Genomic DNA, 20,060 nt, shown 5'->3' on the forward strand with positions numbered 1-20,060 from the left:
AACAACTACCCCCTTTGCATTGCTTCGGAGCCAACGCCTGGGGTTCGAGTATGCAGGTAGGAGCACCGTGACTCATGCAACACCAACATACAGGGACATTGTAGGCCACCCTGCACCACTCTGGCATTCCTACACCTGGGTACCATCTACCTTATCACTAAAAGGGGACTCTATGTCCTCGTTGCTGAAATGCAACAGGCAACACAGCAAACTAACAGTTTTACATGAACACATTTGGGGCCCCGGGTGGAGTGGCCCGCTGCATTTATTGCCAATTTTTTAGTGATTTTCAAACATTTATACGGTTAATTATCAAACTGGTGTAAAGTAGAACTGGCTTACTTGTCTATAGCAACTAATCAGATTCCACCTTTCATTTTTGATAGCTCTTTTGGAAAATGAAAGGTGGAATTTGATGGGTTGCTATGGGCATATAAGACAGTTCTACTTTACACTAGTTTGATAAATGACCCCATTGGTCTATTTCCTTGACAAATTGGAATAATTTAAAGGGGAATAACATCCATGGACCGAGATCATGAACAGAGGAGCAGGAGTGTTTCATGGTATGTGGAGGGTAATTCTCAATTTTTTTTCTGGTCCAGACCTATTGCACTATTAAGCTGCATACTGTGAATTGTGGTGTAATCAGGATAATTTTATATCATGATCATTTGATACATTCTTATTTTTCACCTTTATACAATATATTACCTCTAACAACCTTTTAACCCCTTAGGCTGAGTTCACACGAGCGTGACAGATTTGGTCCGGATGCGTTCAGGGTGCGTTCAGTTAAACTCGCACCATTTTGCAAGCAAGTTCAGTCAGTTTTGGCTGCAATTGCGTTTAGTTGTTCAGTTTTTTCCACGCGGGTGCAATGCGTTTTGATGCGTTTTTCACGCGCGTGATAAAAAACTGAAGGTTTACAAACAACATCTCCTAGCAACCATCAGTGAAAAACGCATTGCATCCGCACTTGCTTGCAGATGCAATGCGTTATTAACGCAGCCCCATTCACTTCTATGGGGCCAGGGCTGCGTGAAAAACACAGAATATAGAACATGCTGCGATTTTAAAGCATTGCAGAAGTGATGCATGAAAAAAAATGCTCATGTGCACAGCCCCATTGAAATGAATGGGTCAGGATTCAGTGCAGGTGCAATGCGTTCACCTACTGCATTGCACCCGCGCGGAAATCTCGCCCGTGTGAACTCAGCCTTAGATGTCACGGTCAAAAGCATATGTAGCATCTATGTGGTTAATCAGAGGGTGTGGGGTCCCTCTTTTACCCTACCTACTCCCAGCAACACATGAAAAGCAGTAAAACATAAAAAGAAGTAGACATATTTTGTATTCAGGTAATCCCCAATTTCAATTAAACAAAAATTCCAGCTGTGAAAATGCAAATTCTTGCTGTCCTTATTGCAAAATACAGTCCCTAAGATGTTAAGGCATTATAATTTCATCATAAGGAAAATAATATTATTTAGCTGTGAAATTTGTATTTTATTGAACAGTGATTTAAAGCCTAGTTTCATTGTGTAAATGTAGACTACTTAAGGATATGACATAAATGTCCGAGGTGACCACATCTTCTATGGGATTTCTGAAAATAGCCGAGCACACTTAGATACTTGGATATTTTCAGAACTTCTATAGTAGTGACAGGAGAGAGCCACGTGTCCAACCATATAGATGCTTGTCACAGAAACGGGACCTACACCTTTCATAATTCTTTGACATATCCAATGAAAACGCCATAAATGTCCAGCTGGCTATGCCAGCCTTCCAAAGAATTCTAGATATCTCCTTAATACATGGAAATTAAGAAACTCTGCTCAAAGTCTTGATAAAAATATGCTACAATTTTGTGTATATAACTCCTATGACTCGAGATACATGTATCACCATAGTTACAGACTACTAATAATGCTGTGTGTAGTCTGAACTTGAAGTCATGTGCTACTCCACACCGTGTGTTCTGCTCTACTTGACAATTAGTTCTCCTTCCAAAAGTAAAAAGAAGCTGAGTCTCTAATGCACCAGATGTAAGCTAGCTATCTTATATAGGAGAAATAACTTGAGATTATAGCTAAGCCAGTGCCTCATCTGCAGACAGTTGTTTCAGGGTCACTGCCCATCATCGATGCAAAACAGAGAGTACTAACTAGGCAAGAGATCATTGTTGGGATTGGCACTGCTCTGGCAGTGGATCTGCTGAAGTTATGAAGAGAAAGCTACTGACCTCGTAGAGGAAAGCGGATAGAGCACAGCAAGAAATAGCTCCAGGGTCCTGACAACATGGAGGGTTTGTGGTCTGTTACCTTGGAGACACATAAAAGCTACAGACACAAAATTAAAGTCTGTTTGGTTGGTTTTGATTCTAGACGCATTGCTTGTAAAGGTCGACATAACCATGTCAACAAAATAACTATGGAGGTCATTTATGATGAGATGTATGCTACTTTTTGACGTGATTTTGTTGCAGATTCATTTGCAAAGGGAATTTGCGCCTGAATCTCTGAATTTTCCCACTCATGCCACTCTTCCGAGATGGCAGGAAAAAGGGGGCATAGCGTGGGCGGAGAATGAGGCTGTCCGGCCCGTCTCATTTAGAATTTTCTACGCCTATTTTTGGACTAGAAAGTTGCATGTCCAGCGTCTAAGATATATAGAGCCTGGCACCTCTACATAACTTAGGCGCATCAAGCGCCAGAGCAGGGTTATTAAGACCGGCGTCTAAAACACCAATCCTAATAAATGACCCCATATATTCTTTCAATATAATGCATATTGTGTCATACCCCTATGTGTGCATGTTGAGTTGAACAGATTTGATTATGAAGTTCTGTCTGCCTGGCAAACGAACAGCTTTGAAGGTGTGATCAAATATACCAATATAGGAATTGTCCTTGTGTACAGTCCCAGAGATTTCCACAGTCAATACTCCATATCTGTCGTGTCCTGTCTTTAGTCCTCCAAGATCAAGATTTGGGCTGAAGAGGAGATTCTCTTCTTTGAATATTCCAGACAGAACCCATGTAGTCAACATAAGACCTGTACATTCTAATTTATTTTGTCCTTTTATGTTATAGGTGCACTGAAGGTGTACATTCTCCGTAAAATAACTGGATGCCAGTTCGTTAAAAGGTTGATGCTTCTGATGTAGTTGTTTGGGTAATGTAAAGTAGAACCACTGGCATAGCTTTCTTCCGATCTCATTGGCGATGGTCTGCAGACAACAATAACACTTATTTAGTCTGTATAAGGGTCTAGAATGGGGAAATGAAGTAAACCGTGTGCCCATATGACATTTATGCCTAACCTCTTCTCAAAAGTGGAGAAACTACCCATTCTGGACATTTAATACTTTGAGGAGGGAATTCGTATTTCATTCCCATCTGCCTGGGCACTGATAGGGTTAAAAAAAAGTCAAAATAAATTAAACAAAATGAAAGCATATTTTCATACAAACTAATTTTATTAAACAGACATCACAAATAAAACAATAAAACATTAGCCTATTTGGTATCCCTGTAACCATAGCAACCTTTGTTAGGTTTGAACAGTCAAAAACTATTTTTTTTTATGCATTTTGTAATGATAAAACATTCATATGAGTTAAATATTAATTTATATGTAAAAATGACATAAAAAATTCAGCCTGTTACACAAAAAATATGAAACCTTATGCCGCTACGAAAACAAAAACCTTTAAAAAAAAGTTATGATGGTTAGAAAGCTGGGAAACAATAGAAAAAAAGCTTCTCTCATCCTAAGATTGACCTTGTCCTGGAGTGGTTTAGGGTACGACCACATGGAGTGCTGTGCTGCACTTGGGATGCAGTCACCTGTGGAATCATCATAATGCCTGGCCCTGTCAAGCAAAGCGGAGAGGGCGCGACAGTTGCAGAGAGAGCAGAGCCTCTAGGTGTAATAGGAACGCCCCCATTGCTCTTCGAGGCTCATTTGCATATATATAAAAAAAAAATAATTCTCAGCAATGCGGGCACATATGAACATGGGACCAACACAGATGCCTTCAGCTGCCAAGCGCACATGCAACAGGTCAGCCAGTTTCATAGGTACAAATCTGCTGACAGATGCCCTTTAATTGGATGCAGCAGCAGCAACTTCTGCGTATTACTCACCTGTAGGTGGCTGCACCGTGTGGTCGTACCCTTAAAGGGGTTTTACCATCTCAGACAATGAAGGCAAATCGCTAGTATTATGCCCCCATTGTCTGATTGGTGTGGGTCCCACCTCTGGGTCCCGCAACTACACCGAGCCTTGAAAGTGGAAGAGGGTGCACTGCACACTGCCCTCCATTCATTTCTATGAGGAAAATAGCTGAGCGCTCCATTGGCTGTTTCCATCAGGCCCATAGAAGTGAATGGGAGAGGTGGCCATGCTTAAGTGGTGGCTCCCATTCACTTCTACGGGGAGAGCGCTTGGTGGTGACTGGACCCAGGAAAACCAGGGTCCTCCAGCCACCACTTTTCCAGCTCCGTTCTGGACCCGCACCTATCAGACAATGGGGCAAATCCTAGCGATATGCCCCCATTGTCTCAGATGGGAATACCCCTTTAAGGTAACTGCACACATTGCAGTTTTCGTGCAGATAAAAATGTACCAGCAAAGGGAAAGACGTGACAAATCAGAGGGACACTTTGCGTATATTTTCTATGCCAAAACTGACCTGCTGTGCGATTTTTAAAATCCACACCGTGTCAATTGTTTCGGTAGATTTCTAGTGCAGATATCGCCCTTTGCAATTCAATATCCGGGTGATATCCGGACAAGACAGCATGAAAATCCACACAGAAAATGTTGTTTGTAAACCCGATCTTACGTGCAGGTATCCTATTATTACTGATGGCAACAAACTACTTCATCCACAGGCGTCATCTCAGGATATCTTAATGCGCTTTTTAGAAAAGATGATTTTATGGACACAACGTACCTCACTGTCGTGGCTGTTCCAACACTCCCCACCACCTGTAATACAAAATAAAAAGTAACTCAATATCTACTGATGTGCAGGGGGTAAAGGGAATAAAATAATTTCATTTTCGATGAAACCCATGACAGAATTTAGACATCTCTGATAACTACTGAACAGGTTGTGTGATGTAACTGATTGGCTCTTATTTTAATACAGTCGAAACCAGTGCCAAAATTATCACTAAGGATTGGTTTGAACAAGTTACTGGCGAAAAACGTGTCATTCCCTTACGTCCTACCAGAAGCACAGATGGGGTTAACTACCCCCTGTGGACTGGTAGGACCGGTGGAATTTTAATGAGCCCAAGAACCAATAATAAAGATTTACACCCCTACAAAAGGAGGGGACACCCCCCAGCCCATTGTGTTCTTTTCTGTCCTCCGGACAGGTAGCTGAGTTTTCGGCCTTTGGGCAGACTATTCTTAGTTCTGCCAGGCATGAGGACCCTCCCTAGGGGTTCTTCTTGCTATCTCCCCATCTGTGCTGCTGGTAGGACGTAAGGGAATCGTTAATTTCTAACGATCATTTGTTTTCCCTTAGTCCTAACAGCAGCACACAAATATCCCACCCTAGTAAGGTTATTCTTGCTATAGACACAATGGGCTGGTGGGTTTCCCCTCCTTTTGTTGGGGTGTAAATCTTTATTATTGGTTCTTGGGCTCATTAAAATTCCACCGGTCCTGCCAGTTCACGGGGGGAAGTTAACCCCATCTGTGCTGCTGTTAGGACTAAGGGAAAACTAATTATCGTTAGAAATTAACGATTTTTTTAATTAACCAGTTCAACATCAGGCCATATATCCTCCTTCCTTACCATTCGCAAGGGGTTGTCCCCCATAACTTTCGTTATATAAATATTTTTGGTTCCTTTTTTTCAGTCATACATGGGACTTTATTTTTATGGCATTTTTATGTTAGTATTGTTTCATTTTTATTTATTTTGAGAAATGTAAAGAAAAGCAAGGAAAAAGTAGTAGTTTTTTTTTAATTTTCTTAAGTTTTATTTTGTTAACAGCACCATGTGTAACTAAAATATATTTTTTTATTATTTTCCCTTTCCATTACGATCATTTTGATACATGGCTGTATGCAGGGCTGTCTTTAATACTGATTGGACCCTGGGCAAGAATTTACTTGGGCCCCCTGTATCCCGCTTTCCCACACCCTAGCATGCAATCACGCCCTCCACCACAACACACATACAACCTCATCAATACAATGCAGAGGAATGTGCAGTGTGTGAGTATATTTTAGCCACCCCACTGCTTTCCCATAGTGAAGCATTGGGAGGCTATTGCACATGCGTGGCTTCCTAGAGATGCTTTGAAGCAATGCATTTCTATGAGGAGTGTTTAGCGTGAATGCCAGTGTTAAACATTGTGCAACACAGGACTAGGAAGCACCTCTAGTGGCCGTCTGATGAGTGGCCGTCTGATGAGTGGCCACTAGAGGAGTTCCTTGGCAGTAATGTAAATACTGACTTTATTTTTTTTAAAGGCAGTGTTTCCATTAAGAAGCTTGCAGAGACATGCTATAGACACCAGAACTACTACGTTTAGCTGTTGTGGTTCTGGTGACTATAGTGTCCCTTAATATAGAGAGAAAAAAAGAATCAGCACAAAAATATCAGATAAAATGGCTGTATCATTATTCTAAAAATTAAAAAAAGCACAACTTCTGACACAAATATATAGTATTTTGCAGATTACTGTTTTTTTTTTTTTTTACAATGTGCAGATAGTACTGTACTACTAACCCCTCCATCCAGTCATACGTAACACCACAGATAACACAGTGATAACTCTCTGAGTACAGATAATGTAGTAGATGGGTGTGAGCCCCCAGAATTCAGAACACGCACAGTGTGACCTGAAGTCTGGGGCCAGATTCTATATCCCCCCCCCATCACTACAGAACATACAGGGTAATACAGCGCCCCATACCTCTTACATCCAGTGACGTTTCTTTGATGTAGATGTTCTCTTTCCTCATCTTCTCCTTTCAGATCTTCAGACCAGACCACCATTTTTCACCCATTTCTCATCTCTGCAGGTTGACAAAAAAAATCTTAGTTTACTACTTTTCCATCATCCTCCTATCTTCTGGACAAATCATCCCACCACACCCAATACTGTGCCGCTGTGCTCCCCAATATTATACTGCAGAAACAGATAAACCCCCTGATAATACTAGTGCCACACAGATAATCCCCCTTCAATAATTATTGGCACACATTGCCCAAAAATAGTGCCCCTGACACTAATAGTGTAAACATAACGTCCCCCCAAAATAATTGTGGTAAGCTGATACTGTGCCAAGGTGCCCCCACAGTAATAGTGCTTCCAAAAGTCCCACCAATAGTAATAATTCTCTGCTAGAGCACACATGGTAGTAATAGTGCTCCTACAGTACCCCCAACATTTCCTCACTGTGCCTCAGAAGTAATTATGCTCCCATAGAGCCCATACTAGTAATCATGTTCCCCATAGACCTACAGCAGTAATAAAGTAATGCCTCCCAGTAGTAATAATTTTCCTTATAAAAATATCCCCTTTTAATGCCCCCAGTTGAGCTAATGTCCCCATAGTGCCCCCATAGTGCTCCTCTCCCCCTTCCTCTTAGTGCCCCCCATAATGTACCAGTATGAAATGCCCCATATATAGTGCCCCAGTAGATGCCCTCAGTGTCCCTCATAATTTGCAAGTATAAAATACCCCTTCTTAGTGACCCCCATAGATGATCCCATAGTACTCCTCTCTCCCCTTCCCCATAGTACCCACCATAATGTCCCAGTATAAAATGCCCCTATACAGAGCCCTCCATATAAAATAACCCTTCTTTGTGGCCTCAGTAGAAGCCCCCATAGTGTTCCTCTCCTCCCTTCCCCCATAGTGCCCCCATATAAAATACCCCTTCTTTGTTGCCTCAGTAGATGCCCCCAATAATGTGCCAGTAAGAAGTGCCCCCATAGTGCCACCCAATAATGTGCCAGTAAGAAGTGCCCCCATAGATTCCCCTACAGTACCCCAATAATGTGCCAGTAAGATGTGCCCCCATAGATGCCCCCCGATCATGTGCCAGTAACAAGTGCCCCCATAGATTCCCCCCAATCATGTGCCAGTAACTAGTACCATATAAAAAAAAATAAACACTTATACTTACCTCCAGCAGGCTGGTAGTGATGAGATGTAGGCCTCTTCCGGCCTGTGTCCCACTCTGTACGGCTCAGGCGGCACGATAATGTCATCGCGCCGCCTGCGCCGGCCTCTGAGAGGAACAGGGAAGGGAGATGCCACTCCCCTGCCCCGCAGCATCCATCTGTATCGCTGTCCTGAGGACGGAGATACAGATGACTATGGAGATGAGCGCTTGCACAATGAAAGCGCTCATCTCCCTGTGCCCTGCCGCCACTGCCCCCCACTTGTCACCAGTGCCGCGCTGCCTGAACCTCACTTTGCCTAATCGGCGGTGCGGCCCTGCTAGCGCCCCCCGGCCCCCTCACGCTACACCACTGGCCAGCAGGGCTCAAGAGGCAGCTGCCTTGGGCCCCCGAGGAGCAACTGGGACCGGGGCAGCTGCTCCTTCTGCCCCGTGTTAGAGACGGCCCTGGCTGTATGGATTATGTTTGTTGGGAGGTGGGGCTAGAAGCTGTAGTGTAGTTATTATTTTTCATTTATTTATTTTTGTATTTTTTATTTATTTATTTTTATTGCTGATTTCTCTTGTTACTGGGGATGATATATTAGCCCCAGCTATAGGGCTCATGCACACGGCCGTTACCTGACGTGGCCCGTATTGCGGCCCGCAAATGCAGTAAGCCGGATTAGGACTGATGCACACTGGCGCAAAATTAATAGTTTTTAGTTTGTGACGCCAATTGCAATGTGCGCAGGTTATAGTCTCAGGGCCCTTTAAGGTGTTGTAACTCCCGTACCAGGTGAGGAATGCCAGAGGGGGATAATGTCTCTATGTAGTGTCAACGGTGTCTCCTACCTGGGTATGGCTGGACTCCTGGATCCTAGCTCACTTGCAATAAATTGAGTGTTGTTAATAGGAGTAATGGAGGAACTTTGATAGCAGTAAATGAGATCCAAACAGGTAATATGATCCAACTTGTCTTTACTGAATGGCAGCTTTAAATCCATAAAAGTTACAGCAATAGTCTTGGGTCCTATCAGGTATAGGCAATGTATGGCAGGGATCAATATCTCTTCTGCTTCTATACTATGTGCCTGGAGAATCTGGCAGGTATCTATCTTCTGCTCTGTCTGTCTTCTGCTTAGTATGGGCCTGACTAGCTGAGGAGGAATTTGGCTTCTCCTGGTCTCTGGATATGTACTCACAGCTTGGCTCATAGGGGATGCTTCTTCCTGGAGGCTGGAGGTGGCTGCTTTTCTTGTCAACCAGCTGAGGCTGATGGCTCAGGCTGGGAAGAGTGATCTTGGCCTCAGCCAAGGCTGGATCCTAGGTTGGGATCCCTGTTTCTGGGAGCTCCTGCCAACACAGCGTACCCTAAGCAGGGGGGCTGGTACGCTAACTAGAACTTTCTTTCCTTCCCATGAGGCAGGAAGTGGGAAAATTCCACACCTTCTCAAAGAGGGAGGGAGCTAGATTGGAATGTACTATTCCAGTCTAGGTATGCTAAACTGAACTAAACACGTTGCTGCCTCCTGCTGTTGAACATGAAAATTACAGCAAATTTATGAAACAGGTATAGAAAATGCACCTAATGGAGAATGCAGTGTTAGATTACACAAGATGACAATAAATATACACCTGACATGTTGTAGCAGAGAAACAGAGTTTAGTAACATACTCTGGGATGTCACACAAACAGTGGGTCTGCAATAAACGGGCACTGGCCATGTGCACCCCTATTACGGATGCCCATTAACTTGAACGTGTCCGCAATCTGGAATATCCGGTGTGGAACGGAGGAATGGAATCCCATCGAAGCACTACGGAGTGCTTCCATGGGGTTTCTCTCCATGCCTCCGCACACTGCAAAAAAATAGTGCATGTTCTATTTTTCGCAGTGCGGAACGATCACGGACCAATTCAAGTTGAATGGATCTAGATCCATCTGCAGAATCCGAATGGATGTTGCCTGTGCAAAGGGGACCGCAAATTGCGATCCCCATGTGCACGTAAAGGCCGATCAATGGCCGTGTGCATGAACCCATAGGAGAATATACAGCCCCAGAAAGGTTGAACAAGTTTGTACAACCGCACTGCAGGGCAGATCTGTGTCTGCTAAGACCGAGCCAGATCTGCTGACTCCTGTCCCCTGGCCAGGGCTGGACTGGGAAATTAAAGTAGCCCTGGAAAAAAAAAAACTATAAGTGGCACCATGTTGGAAGCGGGTCCATATTGACAAAAGGCAGGGGCAACACATGTAGGCAGGGACGCCTCAAGCAGACAAAACTGTAGTGCAGCACAAAATACTGCCTCAGCAGAACCAAATACCACAGTGCAGCACAAAATACTGCTACCCACGCAGAGCTGAACACAGACATATGCCCTTCTTCACCCACGCAGTCCCTCTGAGACGAGCAATGGAGCAGGGCAATGGCTTTTTTGTTTACAAACTTACACTGCTAGGCGGAGGCTTTCACCTAGCACTGTTCCCAGTGACGTCACCAGCACTAATGTATAATAAATAATAATGTTTTACAGGCTAGTGCAGCGCTAATGCCCACCCATTACTGCCGGTGACGTCACCGGGAACACTGCTAGGTGGAAGCCCCCACCTAGCAGAGAACCGGTCTGTCACTGAATCTGCTGAAAACGCCTTTGCCCTGTGCGATTCAGTGCAGGGCAAGGGAGAGCATCGACGCATGAACTGCTCTGATGCTCATCTCAGAGGGGCTGCCTGGGTGAAGAAAGGGAGGGGAACCCCTTTAATGCTGAGAGCAACAGACCTTTAAGTAAGTATGTGGCTGGTGACCAGCAGGAATGCTCGGGAAATTTCCCTGTAGGGTCTATGGCCAGTCGACCCCCAGTGATCACATGACCACCGGGACCATAACACCACTTTCTGATCTCCATACACAGCTCTCATTCAGCATAGTGTATAGCACAATAGGAAAGTGAGAGATGGTGAAAAACTTTCCCTGCATTGTCTATGGGGAGCACACCTGTCACTGACAACTCCCTGTTCCCGCACAAGCATCATTAGAAAACGTTTTAAAACATCCGTGCAGAGATAAAAGATAAACACCCAGATGTATATAGTCAATGGGCAGTGAGGAAAGGCTTGAATTCCTCCCCGGTATTCAAAGCTTCTTCCTCTTAGCAGCTGGTGCAGCACTACATACACTTCCTTTGGATGAGTCCACAATTAGTGGAAATGCTGCAGATTTTCTGTCTGGATTTGCAGGGGGAATTTTAAGAAATCTCATCCACACACTGCAGAAAGACATCTGTGTGTAAATATAACATGGTTATAATGGAAAATAATGGAATGCCAAGACAGAATGCAAAACGGAAGCCTTTAAAAGGAATTCCGTTTGCTTTCCGTCCTAATAGAAGTCTATGGGCAGCAGAACGGATCCGTCCTTCCATCTTATGGATTATGTTATTTTCCGTTATAACCATGTTATAACTAGTGTTGATCACGAATATTCGAATTTCGAATTTTTATCACGAATATAGGTATTTCGAAAATTCGCGAATATTTAGAATATAGTTATATATTCGTAATTTCGATTTTTTTTCGATTATTATATTTTTTTTTTTTCTTTAATCAGTACACATGATCTCTCCCTGCTTCTAGCTTGTGGGACATTAAGAAGGCTGCAATATACTTGACTTTAGGAGTAGTAGTGTTTGCGAATTTTGCTCTATATTCGTTTTTTTGAATATTTGCTATATTGCTATATATTCTTGTTTTAGAATATTACGAATATTCGAAAAAACAGTTATAGCAATATAGCAAATATTCGAAAAAAACGGATATAGAGCAATTTAGCTAATATAGTGCTACAATTTTTTTTTTTATAGTTGTAATTTTTTTCCAATCTGAACTTCAGATGAGAAAAGAAATTACAACTATTAGAGAAAGAAGATTATAGCACTATATTAGCTAAATTGCTCTATATTCGTTTTTTTTCGAATATTCGCTATATTGCTATATATTCTTGTTTTAGAATATTACAAATATTTGAAAAAATGAAGTTCGAGCAATTTAGCTAATATAGTGCTATAATCTTCTTTCTCTAATAGTTGTAATTTTTTTCTCATCTGAAGTTCAGATTGGAAAAAAATTACAACTATAAAAAAAATTATAGCACTATTTTAGCTAAATTGCTCTATATTCGTTTTTTTCAAATATTCGCTATATTGCTATATATTCTTGATTTAAAATATTCCGAATATTCGAAAAAACGAAGTTATAGCAATATAGCAAAAATTCAAAAAAAATCGAATATAGAGCAATTTAGCTAATATAGTGCTATAATCTTCTTTCTCTAATAGTTGTAAATTGAAAAATTCGCAATAAAAATTCAAAAATATTCTAAAAAATATTAGCAAAATATCGCAAATTCGAATATGACCCCTGCCACTCATCACTAGTTATAACGGAAAGCCAATCCATAACGCTAGTGTGAATCCACTCTAATCTCTCAGATGCTGTGGTCAAATGTGACCATGGCATCTAAGAGGGTAAAGACCAGAATTGCGCTTTCCCAGCAATGTACTGGCTCCCCTGCCAATGAGGATCGGGGGAGACAGATGTAGTGTGTGGCAGCCTCCGTACTCAGGAGTAGTACAGGGCTGCCACACATTAGTTGCTATAAGAAGCCAGTCTGTGGCAGGGCTCTATAAGAACATAGGGGGTCAATTACGAACAGATATACGCCTCTTTTGTGGCGTATATATGGTCACAGATTCAGTTGCACGCCATGTTGCGGCAAAATCTGAAACTTCTTCTCGCTCACGCCAGATCTAAAAACGTGGACGTGGTGTGTGTGGGGACGGGCCAGCAGACCTGTCTCATTCTTCGTTTTCTATACCTGGTTTAGGCACCTCTACATAACTTCAGAGGCCATAGAGGCCGGCGTCTCTACATGACTTCAGTGATCCACCACCAGCTATAGGGCTTATTAAGACCAGTGTCTAAAACGCCGGTCTTAATAAATGTGCCCCATACTGTAATCCCCGTACTATTAAAATATAAAATTATTTATCCCATATGGTAAACTGAAAATAAGCCGATTTTTGGTCACTTCACAAGAAATTGAATAAAAAGTGATCAAAAAGTCATACACACCCAAAAGTGGTACAGATAATCCCACAAAAAAAATGAGCCATAACACAGCTTCCTACACACAAAAAGAAAGTTATAGGAATCAGAATATGGCAATGCAAAGAAAAAAATTGTTTTTTCCAAAGTACATTTTTTTCCTTCAGTATGAAAACTAGAAAAACAATACGAATGTGGTATTGTTGTAATTGCACTGACCTGGAGAATTAAAGTAACAGATCATTTTTACCACATAGGAAAAAATGTAAAAATAATGGTGGCAGAATGATTTTTGTTTCATAATTTTACCCCGTTTGGAATTTTGTTCCCGCTTCCCACCACATTGTATGCAACCGTAAATGGTGCCATTAGAAAATGCATCTTGTCCTGCAAAACAAGCCCTTATACAGCTATATGAATTAAAAAATTATGGCATTAGGAGGGCTGGGAGTGAAAATAAAAATAAAAAATATCCTGGTCTTGAAAGGATTAATGCATAGAGCCCCAATTTTCAAATTAATCGCAATTTTACCATTTGCTCCATCAATTGCTGCAGGCCTAATAGCACACTGGTAGAACATAGATATAAATAGATATGAGAATACCAGATAAATAAGAGTTAATTCTGCCACCTTTGCCTTGGCAGTCCTGGATTACAAATAAATATAAGATACTGGTTTAATAAAGGAGTATTAATTTAGCTTTGCCCAGTGAATGTCTGATCAGTAACGCAGCTCGTCATTATTATAACATGTATATCTTTACTATGAAGCTATGACATCAGTACAGATTGCTCTCCTGTGGTATCAAGCAGAGTATTACTGAGCTAAAAGGTTTAGTGGTGATACCAGTATCTAATATATAAGGCTGAGTGTATGCGCGTGTATGTATGTCCTCTAAAGAAATCCGCACCGTCACATTTACAATCACCAAATTTGGCGCACAGGTACATCAGGTGTCTAGGAAGGTTTTAGACCAGGTCTCAGCTCTCTAGGACGTACTATTTCTGAGATATTCCCCAAAAATGACCATGATTAGCCAATACAAGCCCCCACCTGCCATGCACACGGTCACATGTTCCTTATCAGCCAATAGAAGCTTGCAGGCCCTACTCCAGGTTTCCATAACAACTGATCACAGGTGTTAGCAGTTCACAGGTCCTTAACCCCTTCATGACACAGCCATTTTTCACCCTAAGGACCAGGGCATTTTTTGCAAATCTGACATATGTGGTAATAACTTTAAAACGCTTTCACTTATCCAGGCCATTCTGAGATTGTTTTCTCGTCACATATTGTACTTCATGACAGTGGTAAAACTGAGTCAAAATATTTTTATTTATTTATAAAAAAATACCAAATTTACAAAAAATTTGGAAAAATTAGCAAATTTACAAATTTGAATTTCTCTACTTTTATAATAGATAGTAATACCTCCAAAAATAGTTATTACTTTACATTCCCCATACGTCTACTTCATGTTTGGATCATTTTGAAAATGACATTTATTTATTTTTGGGACGTTAGAAGGCTTAGATAATTTAGAAGGAAATCTTAACATTTTTAAGAAAATTTCCAAAACTACATTTTTTCAGGACCAGTTCAGTTATGAAGTCGCTTTCTGGGGCTTACATATTAGAAACCACCCATAAATCACCCCATTTTAGAAACTACACCCTTCAAGCTATTCAAAATGGATTTTACAAACTTTGCTAACCCTTCAGGTGCCCCACGAGAATTAAAGGAAAATTGGAATGAAATTTCAGAATTTCACTTTTTTTAACGGATTTTAAATTTTAATCTATTTATTCCGAAACACATCAAGGGTTAACAGCCAAACAAAACTCTAAATCTATTACCCTGAATCTGGAGTTTGCAGAAACACCCCATGTGTGCTCAAAAACTGATGTATGGGCGCACAGCAGGCTTCAGAGTGGAACTACACCCCTCAAGGAATATTTCAAGGTGTGCAGTGAGCACTTTGACCAATCAGGCATTTCACAGAATTAAGAAACACTTGGTAGTGAAAATTTAAAATTGCATTTTTTCACAAAAAAGTTGCTTTACACCTACATTTTTCACTTTCCCAAAGGGTAACAAGACAAAATGCACCCCACATTTTGTTTCCCATTTCCCCCCGAATACAAACACATGGCTGTGAAAAGAAAAAAATTAAAAAAAATTCGAGAAAAAGTTGCTTTACACCCACATTTTTCACTTTCACAAGGGGTATCAAGACAAAACAGCACTCCACATTTTGTTGCCTATTTCCCCCTGTATACGCCAACACCCCATGTGTGCTCAAAAAATTGATGTATGGGCGCACAGCAGGGCTAAAAAGGAGCACCAAATGGGTTTTAGGATTAGATACACAGCTTAGCAGATAGTATCACACAGGATAGGATATTAGATACACAGCTCAGTAGACAGTATCAAACAGGATAGGATTAGATACACAGCTCAGCAGACAGTATCACACAGGATAGGATTAGATACACAGCTCAGCAGACAGTATCACACAGGATAGGATTAGATACACAGCTCAGCATACAGTATCACAAAGGATAGGATTAGATACACAGCTGAGCAGACAGTATCACACAGGATAGGATATTAGATACACAGCTGAGCAGACAGTATCACACAGGATAGGATTAGATACACAGCTCAGCAGACAGTATCACACAGGATAGGATTAGATACACAGCTCAGCAGACAGTATCACACAGGATAGGATATTAGATACACAGCTCAGCAGATAGTATCACACAGGATAGGATTAGATACACAGCTCAGCAGACAGTATCACACAGGATAGGATATTAGATACACAGCTCAGCAGATAGTATCAAACAGGATAGGATTAGATACACAGCTGAGCAGACAGTATTACACAGGATAGGATTAGATACACAGCTCAGTAGACAGTATCAAACAGGATAGGATTAGATACACAGCTGAGCAGACAGTATTACACAGGATAGGATTAGATACACAGCTGAGCAGACAGTATTACACAGGATAGGATTAGATACACAGCTCAGCAGACAGTATCACACAGGATAGGATTAGATACACAGCTCAGCAGACAGTATCACACAGGATAGGATTAGATACACAGCTCAGCAGACAGTATCACACAGGATAGGATTAGATACACAGCTCAGCAGACAGTATCACACAGGATAGGATTAGATACACAGCTCAGCAGACAGCATCACACAGGATAGGATTAGATACACAGCTCAGCAGACAGTATCACACAGGATAGGATTAGATACACAGCTCAGCAGACAGTGGGGCAGGGTGCTGTAGAGGTCACTGTTATGGGGGAAACTGTTGATATCTTTTAACGACACACAGAAACAATAAATGAAATAGATGACATATACCTGTGCGAAGCCGGTCCTTCTGCTAGTGAGATATAAAACTAATAACATACCTGTAGGATTAGAGCACTTTGCCTCCTCTTCTTGTTTCAAAGATGACAGCATATCAATCCAACTATTCATACTGACAGCGGCTGCTCGTCTTTTTCTACATATTTGTGAAACTGGGAAATGCACTTCCTACTGAGAAGTCGAAACCTAAAGACAAAAAAGGGAGTGGCGCAATGCACAAAGCAAAGTGACTGACGTAATTATGTGATTAGACTCCATCATTCTCAAGCAGTACTGCAGACCGGGGGTCTATGACAACTAGGTGTGAACAGTGTAGGACTGGGGTACTTAGGGCCCACCAGTGTAACCGATTCTGTGGGCCCACCTTAGGGCTCCTGCACACTAACTTATTTTTTTTCTATGTCTGTACTGTTCACTTCACTTCAATGGGGCCGCAAAACAAAATCAAAACAAAAAAATTATTTTAGAGGTTGGCTGTTCTGTTCCGCATAATGTGGAATGCACACATCCGGTATCCATGTTTTGTGGATCTGCAATTTGCAGACTGCAAAACATCCAACGGTCGTGTTCATGAGTACTTACAGTGATAACAGAAATATTAAAGATGAAGTATGATGGCAGACATTCACAGCAAAATGCACAAACATACATGTGGCAGAATGTACACATATATGGATATCCTGCACTTAAAGAGGTTCTTCAGTTTTTTTAAACTGATGGTCTATCCTCTGGATAGATCATCAGCATCTGATCGGCGGGGGTCCGACACTCGGGACCTACGCCGATTAGATTCTGATGATCTATCCAGAGTATAGACCATCAGTTTAAAAAAACTGCAGAACCCCTTTAAGTCAGTCAGAAACAAGACACATGCATCGCATATCAATCACTCATTGGACAGATGTGGGACACAAGACACTTATACATGGGTCACATGTCACATGCTGCACATACACCACTGATACATAGATCATATACAGTGGAGGAAATAATTATTTGACCCCTCACTGATTTTGTAAGTTTGTCCAATGACAAAGAAATGAAAAGTCTCAGAACAGTATCATTTCAATGGTAGGTTTATTGTAACAGTGGCAGATAGCACATCAAAAGGAAAATCGAAAAAATAACTTTAAATAAAAGATAGCAACTGATTTGCATTTCATTGAGTGAAATAAGTATTTGAACCCTCTAACAAAAAAAGACTTAATACTTGGTGGAAAAACCCTTGTTTGCAAGCACAGAGGTCAAACGTTTCTTGTAATTGATGACCAAGTTTGCGCACATTTTAGGAGGAATGTTGGTCCACTCCTCTTTGCAGATCTCTAAATCCCTAAGGTTTCGAGGCTGTCTCTGTGCAACTCTGAGCTTGAGCTCCCTCCATAGGTTTTCGATTGGATTAAGGTCCGGAGACTGACTAGGCCACTCCATGACCTTAATGTGCTTCTTCTTGAGCCACTCCTTTGTTGCCTTTGCTGTATGTTTTGGGTCATTGTCGTGCTGGAACACCCATCCACGACCCATTTTCAGGTTCCTGGCAGAGGGAAGGAGGTTGTCGCTCAGGATTTCACGATACATGGCTCCGTCCATTTTCCCGTTTATGCGAATAAGTTGTCCTGTGCCCTTAGCAGAAAAACACCCCCAAAGCAAAATGTTTCCACCCCCATGCTTGACGGTGGGGACGGTGTTTTGGGGGTCATAGGCAGCATTTTTCTTCCTCCAAACACAGCGAGTTGAGTTAATGCCAAAGAGCTCTATTTTGGTCTCATCAGACCACAGCACCTTCTCCCAGTCACTCTCTGAATCATTCAGGTGTTCATTGGCAAACTTCAGACGGGCCTGCACATGTGCCTTCCTGAGCAGGGGGACCTTGCGAGCCCTGCAGGATTTTAATCCATTGCGGTGTAATGTGTTTCCAATGGTTTTCTTGGTGACTGTGGTCCCTGCTAATTTGAGGTCATTAACTAACTCCTCCCGTGTAGTTCTAGGATGCTTTTTCACCTTTCTCAGAACCATTGACACCCCACGAGGTGAGATCTTGCGTGGAGCCCCAGAGCGAGGTCGATTGATGGTCATTTTGTGCTCCTTCCATTTTCGAACAATCGCACCAACAGTTGTCACCTTCTCTCCCAGCTTCTTGCTAATGGTTTTGTAGCCCATTCCAGCCTTGTGCAGGTCTACAATTTTGTCTCTGACATCCTTGGACAGCTCTTTGGTCTTTCCCATGTTGGAGAGTTTGGAGTCTGCTTGATTGATTGATTCTGTGGACAGGTGTCTTTTATACAGGTGACTAGTTAAGACAGGTGTCCTTAATGAGGGTGACTAATTGAGTAGAAGTGTCTAACCACTCTGTGGGAGCCAGAACTCTTAATGGTTGGTAGGGGTTCAAATACTTATTTCACTCAATGAAATGCAAATCAGTTGCTATCTTTTATTTAAAGTTATTTTTTCGATTTTCCTTTTGATGTGCTATCTGCCACTGTTACAATAAACCTACCATTGAAATGATACTGTTCTGAGACTTTTCATTTCTTTGTCATTGGACAAACTTACAAAATCAGTGAGGGGTCAAATAATTATTTCCTCCACTGTATAGCACACACCAGTCACACATAGGAAACACACAATGCAGACACCAAGACATTTATGCCTAACCCTATTAAGTGTAGCTCACTTAAAGGGGTTAAAGGGGTTGTCTCACTTCAGCAATTGGAATTTATTATGTAGAGAAAGTTAATACAAGGCACTTACTAATGTATTGTCATTGTCCATATTGACTCTTTTCCATCACATTATACACAGCACGTATCCATGGCTTTGACCAATCTGCAATCCAGCAGCAGTGGCCGTGCTTGTACCTACCATATAGGCCACACCACGCCACTCGGCATTCCACTAAACCGTGGATGCTATAGGGCCCTAGGGGGCGGTGCGTTGCAAATTCACACTAATCCTGATAATAAAAGCTCCACAAAAGGTATGTTTGTCCTGCTCTGCTCTGTCTCTACTTAGCGCTATCCGTAGTTTAGCATAGTCTCAACTTTTAACAGAAACCTTTAAAAGAAAAATTCACTGGTGAACCCTCACAAAGACAGTAAAAACATTCACACCCAGAATCGGACTGGCCGTTTGGGGAGGCAGGGGATTCCTCGGTACGCCCGCAGTCTCCTGCGCCCGGAGATGACAGAGGAGTAATTATTTGTCTTGTTTCTCAGGAGAGATAATTATTGTAGCCACTAGATGGTTCTCCTACCTGGGTACAGCGGGACCCCAGGCTTAGGCTCCAAAACAAATAAAGGAAAATAGTTGAGTTAGGGGGTGAAGAATAACTTGGGTCCAGACCTTGGTAAACTTTAACAGCAGCTTTACTTGCATTAACTTGATTCCAGACAATATTCAGGCTTTCTCTTG

General features: G+C 41.9%; 1 protein-coding gene across 1 annotated transcript; it reads right to left on the bottom strand.

Moving 5' to 3' along the window:
- Nucleotides 1-1,335: 1,335 nt before the first annotated feature.
- On the bottom strand, nucleotides 1,336-16,809 carry LOC122933075 (uncharacterized protein C3orf38 homolog). The gene is made up of 3 exons (XM_044287827.1): nucleotides 16,694-16,809; nucleotides 4,967-5,001; nucleotides 1,336-3,235 (listed from the first exon to the last, which is right to left on the bottom strand). The coding sequence occupies exons 1-3, from the start codon at nucleotides 16,761-16,763 to the stop codon at nucleotides 2,810-2,812; spliced, it is 531 nt and encodes a 176-aa protein (XP_044143762.1). The 5' UTR covers nucleotides 16,764-16,809; the 3' UTR covers nucleotides 1,336-2,809.
- Nucleotides 16,810-20,060: the final 3,251 nt, after the last annotated feature.

Source organism: Bufo gargarizans, chromosome 3 (assembly GCF_014858855.1).
Source record: "Bufo gargarizans isolate SCDJY-AF-19 chromosome 3, ASM1485885v1, whole genome shotgun sequence".
NCBI classification, from domain to species: domain Eukaryota; kingdom Metazoa; phylum Chordata; class Amphibia; order Anura; family Bufonidae; genus Bufo; species Bufo gargarizans.